This window comes from Eulemur rufifrons, chromosome 7 (assembly GCF_041146395.1).
Source record: "Eulemur rufifrons isolate Redbay chromosome 7, OSU_ERuf_1, whole genome shotgun sequence".
Classification (NCBI taxonomy): domain Eukaryota; kingdom Metazoa; phylum Chordata; class Mammalia; order Primates; family Lemuridae; genus Eulemur; species Eulemur rufifrons.
This window is the reverse complement of record NC_090989.1, coordinates 114,107,524-114,113,375: the sequence shown is the minus strand read 5'-3', so window position 1 is coordinate 114,113,375 and position 5,852 is coordinate 114,107,524. Positions and strand designations below refer to the sequence as shown.

The 5,852-nt window shown below is 50.3% G+C and overlaps 1 protein-coding gene across 1 annotated transcript; it reads left to right on the top strand.

Annotated features, from left to right (window-relative positions):
- The first annotated feature begins 224 nt into the window (after positions 1-224).
- Positions 225-2,437, top strand: CHST2 (carbohydrate sulfotransferase 2). Its single transcript, XM_069473137.1, has 2 exons — positions 225-255; positions 361-2,437. Exon 2 carries the CDS (start codon positions 546-548, stop codon positions 2,136-2,138), a length of 1,593 nt encoding a protein of 530 aa, XP_069329238.1. The 5' UTR covers positions 225-255; positions 361-545; the 3' UTR covers positions 2,139-2,437.
- The last annotated feature ends 3,415 nt before the right edge of the window (positions 2,438-5,852 follow it).

Genomic DNA, 5,852 nt, shown 5'->3' with positions numbered 1-5,852 from the left:
GAGGAAGGAAGCTGCGGTCCCGAGAGAGCCGAGGAGACATTGCTGGAGCCGGGACGCGCCGGGCTCGGCGGAGAGCGGAGCAGGGCTCTGGGCCCGGTGAAAGTTTTCCTTCCCGAGCCGCAGGACTCCCGCTGCCCGGAAACTCTGCCCAGGGATACGCGGGGACCTCCAGCGGAAGAGAGCGAGAGAAATCGAGGAACCAGTGACAGCCGGACTGTCCGTCAGGACCGCCCCGGGGCGCGCCCTCGGCTCCAGGTGAGCGGGGGAGCCCGGCAGACCCGAAGGTGGGCCTTACTTAGGAGGAGGAGGAGGCCGGGAGGGCGATTGGGGCGCACCCTCTCACTCTGCTTCCCCTCACAGGTCCCTCCCGGAGCCGCTGCCATGGGAGAACCAGCCCTAGGCTCCGGGGACCAGCCGCCGCTGCTGCCGCCGCGCCCGCCTCGGAGCCGCGGCCCGAGTCCCGGCGCCTGCAGCCAGTCCGCTGCGTCCCCTTCCCGGGCTGCAGGGCCGCCTCCGCCGCGCCGCCGGCCCGGGTTGTGCCTGTGATGAGCCGCAGTCCGCCGCGAGCTTTGCCCCCGGGCGCGCTCCCCCGGCTGCTCCAGACTGCGCCTGCCGCCGCGCCGCGCGCCCTGCTCCCGCCCTGGCCCCGGCGCCCGGGACGCCGCTGGCCCGCGTCACCTCTCGGAATGAAGGTGTTCCGCAGGAAGGCGCTGGTGCTGTGCGCGGGCTATGCGCTGCTGCTGGTGCTCACCATGCTCAACCTCCTGGACTACAAGTGGCACAAGGAGCCGCTGCAGCAGTGCAACCCCGACGGGCCTCTGGGTGCCGCAGCCGGGGCATCCGGGGGCGGCTGGGGGCGTCCGGGGCCGCCTCCGGCCGCGCCGCCCCGCGCTCACACCCACTTGGACCCTCGTACCCCTTACCGTCCTCCCGCTGCCGCCGTCGGGGCGGCTCCCGCAGCCGCGGCAGGGGTGTTAGGGGCCGCCGCCCCTCCGGGCAATGGCACTCGGGGCACCGGGGGCAGCAGGGAAAAGCGGCAGCTGGTGTACGTGTTCACCACGTGGCGCTCGGGTTCGTCGTTCTTTGGTGAGCTCTTCAACCAGAATCCCGAGGTGTTCTTCCTCTATGAGCCAGTGTGGCACGTGTGGCAAAAACTGTACCCAGGGGACGCCGTTTCCCTGCAGGGGGCAGCGCGGGATATGCTGAGCGCTCTCTACCGCTGCGACCTCTCGGTCTTCCAGCTGTATAGCCCCGCGGGCAGCGGGGGGCGCAACCTCACCACGCTGGGCATCTTTGGCGCTGCCACCAATAAAGTGGTGTGCTCGTCGCCTCTATGCCCCGCCTACCGCAAGGAGGTCGTGGGGCTGGTGGACGACCGTGTGTGCAAGAAGTGCCCGCCGCAGCGCCTGGCGCGTTTCGAGGAAGAGTGCCGCAAGTACCGCACGCTGGTCATCAAGGGTGTGCGCGTCTTCGACGTGGCGGTGTTGGCGCCGCTGTTGCGAGACCCAGCCCTGGACCTCAAGGTCATCCACCTAGTGCGCGATCCCCGTGCAGTGGCCAGCTCACGGATCCGCTCGCGCCACGGCCTCATCCGTGAGAGCCTCCAGGTGGTGCGCAGCCGGGACCCGCGAGCCCACCGCATGCCCTTCCTGGAGGCGGCTGGCCACAAGCTAGGCGCCAAGAAGGAGGGCATGGGCGGCCCAGCAGACTACCACGCGCTGGGCGCTATGGAGGTCATCTGCAACAGCATGGCCAAGACGCTGCAGACGGCCCTGCAGCCCCCGGACTGGCTGCAGGGCCACTACCTGGTGGTGCGGTACGAAGACCTGGTGGGAGACCCGGTCAAGACACTACGGAGGGTGTACGACTTTGTGGGACTTTTGGTAAGCCCTGAAATGGAGCAGTTTGCCCTGAACATGACCAGTGGCTCGGGCTCCTCCTCCAAGCCTTTCGTGGTGTCTGCACGCAACGCCACGCAGGCCGCCAACGCCTGGCGGACGGCCCTCACCTTCCAGCAGATCAAACAGGTGGAGGAGTTCTGCTACCAGCCCATGGCCGTGCTGGGCTACGAGCGGGTCAACAGCCCCGAGGAGGTCAAAGACCTCAGCAAGACACTGCTTCGGAAGCCCCGGCTCTGAGAGGGGTGCCCGGGAGACTTGATGCCCCGTGGAGATGCCCACAAAGGATTGTGGTGTGTTTAAGCAAACACAGCCTAGACCCAAACTGAGGAAGCCCACATATTCTATTATAGATATATAATATAAATAACACACAGGCACTTGCTGTCAATATTTTGAGTCAGTGAATTTTAAGGAACAGCCAACACACATACACGCACACCCTCAGAAAAGGCAAGACTCGAAAGTTCTGACCAGGTGCCCCTCCTCTCCTCCCTCCTGCCTTTTGTCCCTTCCCCTTTCTCCCATTTCTTACCCTGCCCCCACCTGCCTTCCATTTTGAAGTGGGATGTTCATGAAATCAAGGTCCAGTAACCCAAATCTTGTTTACAAAGTTTTCGTGGTATCTGTGAACGTGTAAGAGTAACTTGGATGTGGGGGTGGGGGTGGAGAAAGGGGAAGTGGTCCAGGAACAGAAAGCCCCACTGGGCATGATCAACGGAGGAGGCATTCTTCTAAAGTAGACTTTTGTGTAAAAAGCAAAGGTTACATGTGAGTATTAATAAAGAAGATAATAAATAATATTCTTTTTTTATATTTGCCTCCTTTACTTTGGATTTAAATGTGTTCCTTGTCCTAGATGGCTTTAGATAGACTCCGCATCCCTTCCCTCATCCCCTTTTTCAGGTCTGTTTCCTGGAGGGCAGCTAAACTGGGTTGGGAGCAGCTTCTGCCTCCTTGATAATAACCTGGGAGTTGTTTTCTCACATGTAAATCACAGCCTGTCAGGTGCCCAGGAGTGGGCACAAATCTGCAAATTCTACAGGCAAAACCAAGCAGTGCAGTGGAAGAAAAAGCACACACTGCTTTCTTGTTCAACTTTGAGTGCAGAAAGGAAGAAGCAACCCCTTGAGGGATTTGAAGGCATTCGGTTTTGATTACTGAGTTAAGACAGGGAACCTTGAAGCACAGAACAATGTTTTGGTCCTGAGGTTGGTTCCGGAAAAGGATTTTTAAAAAAGTGTGTGATTTTAAAAAGTTCTGATGATTAGAACACAAGCCTCAAAAATTAGTGTGAACATATTGTTGGTGATGGTAGCAACGTCTTTGGTTAGCAAAGTGACAGAAGTATCTGTGTTTGGAGTGTTTTTCTGCCTCTGACAGAGTATGTGGAGGCGTATGAAAGCAGCGAAGTTTTATTTGAGAACTGTAAGGGCTTTTCCTCTTCTTCCTTGCTTCTCGTCCAAATTAGTGCAAAAGAGAATGTGAAATTATAATGGTTTACTTGGGATGCCCATGGGATATGCTGCTTTTCTTTATCATGTTTCCTAAAAGTAAATCTGCAAAGAAAATAGCATGCTGCAGACAGTATAAAGCTTAAGCCAAGAGCTGCTTTTAGATATGAAAATGAATTATGGTGAAGAGGAAATGAAAATGAACTAGTATGCAGGATTTTGAGATTTGGTATTTTCCAGGGAGAAAACCATTAAAATTTCCTGCAGTGGTTATGGTGTTCCTGTGTCCTGAACCTATTTTCTACTGAAGGCTTCCGCAGAATGTTATATTACGGTAAGAAGTTGCAAAGCCCAAATAGGAACAAGAGACAATGCAGTTGTGTATTACATTAGGTATGGTACAAGTTCAATATCATCATGGCTTTATTTTGCTACAATTTATTATGACATCTCTGAAGGCCAACATGTATTGGTTAAATGCTGAGGATTTATTTTAGGGAAAAGATGATGAAAAATAATATGTGCGTGGGAAATATTTTAACACAAGATGATTCTTAAATATAATTAACCTTACAATGTGAAATCTAAGTACACTGGTAAGAATTCCAAGATAAAGGAGCACAGAGTTTTAAAAAGGGTATATTTAGCAATGGATTTTGTAACACATTCTAGTATGGTTATTTCTTAATTTACTAAAATAATTTATAGTATTGTGTTTATTAAGCTAGATTACAGCTATAACATTTTGGTCATGTTTTCCATGATACTTTTGTGGTAGTGCCTATGCTGAATTATCTTCAGCAGCAGAATATTTGTAATAGCTTTAATTTAAGAATACTTTAAAATTAAATGAACAAAAATATTAATGTTGGATGGCTATAGATGAAACAGGTTTAACAGTAAATTAAGATAGCATATTACAAAGCAACCACTCTGAATAAAACAACCATTTAAAAACAAATTTCCTGTGGCATTAGAATCAGCTCTTATCAATCACAGTGAAATTCATGCCTAGTTGTTGAGTGAAGGATTTTTAAGCAGTTGAATTCATTCTTCTCCTTGTATATCTAAGGACTTGGAACTTGGATGGTGTTAGAGTAGAATTATGGTGTTTTTGGATCTTGTATTTAAAAAAATACCAGATGCTATATAGAGCCCAGCCTGCAGAGCATTCGTGGCCTCTCTCTGCTCAGATGAAATTTTAAGCTAAACACCAACAGATCCTCCTCTTGCTCTGTTTGAACAGGGTTTCCGCCCGTAATTCCCTTGTTTTGTAGCAGCACATTCTCTCCACTCTGTCGCTCCTGGCTCCTGGGCTCTGTAATTTGAAAAGGTGAATTGTTGCTCTTGGAGATTTGTACCTAGCTGCCTTCTAGGAAAGCGAGACAGGTGTTGTTCCCACTAAAGGCTGAGATAGTCATATCAGTGACATTCAGCTTCTGCAGGTTTGAGTAGGAGAGAAGCATTTTTGGCGTTAACAAGCTTCTGTCAGCCCTGGTGCAAGCAGACCTGTGCCATGACAAATTGCAACAGAGCCTGTGACCGTTTCTGAGGCATCAAATGCTAAAAAGATCCTTTTACATTTCCCAGCCTGGCAACATATCCATCAGCAAGAGGAAATATTCTTCAGAGTAGGTTATCAGAGTGATTTTTATTTTCAAATCCTGCTCAGTAGATAGCATGCCTGACTTACCCCTTTGACTTTGGAATGTCTTTGTTAATTAGAATGCTCTACTTATAAAATAAAGTCTACCCAGTACATTTAGTAAACAAATATGAGTTTGGAACAAGGCAGAGGCACAGGCTGGGTGCTTGCGTTTCAGAGAGCTCAGAGCCACTCAAAGGCCTCATTCAGGCTGACCTGTGGGTACCTTGCAGGCAGGGACCAGAGCAAATCTGTACCCTTCAGCATCTACCACATAGTGAGTGCTCGATAAATATTTATGAAGTAAATGAGTGAAATATGTAACTGTCAAATTTTGAAAATGCTCAGATGGGAAAGAGTGGAAGAATGGGTTAGCTGTTTGGAGAAAGTGCCAGGCTATTCAGCAAAGTTTGCTAAAGGAAGTGGGCATAGGCTCTATTTAGATGTTGGGGAGTGAGAATAGGAATGTTTTCAGGATTTCCAGGGTAGCTTTGTATAGACCACTATTTCACACCGATGAATTAGAAACAAAAGTGAAGAATTTCTGAATGTGGAGTGGTAAAGTTATAGAAATAAGGAATTTTATTTTTATTATTTTCCCAATTTCATTAACAACATAAAGGCAGGCATCAGAACATAACTGCAGAATGAAAGCTGCCCTGGTGCATGAGGGAGGGCTATAAAGTTGTTCATTTTTGCAGAAGCCATGTAACACTTACTGTTTTGAGTACTGTGAATGTGTGGTCAGAAGGACAGTGATGTAGATTCTACCCAGGCTTAGGAATCGTTACTTTTGGGAAGTTTATCATATTGTGGATGCTGAATGAGGCAATGGCTGCCTATTCTCGTGCATCC

Coding starts and splice junctions, on each gene's coding strand:
- CHST2 (XM_069473137.1), top strand. CDS start 546: ATGAGCCGCAGTCCGCCGCGAGCTTTGCCCCCGGGCGCGCTCCCCCGG.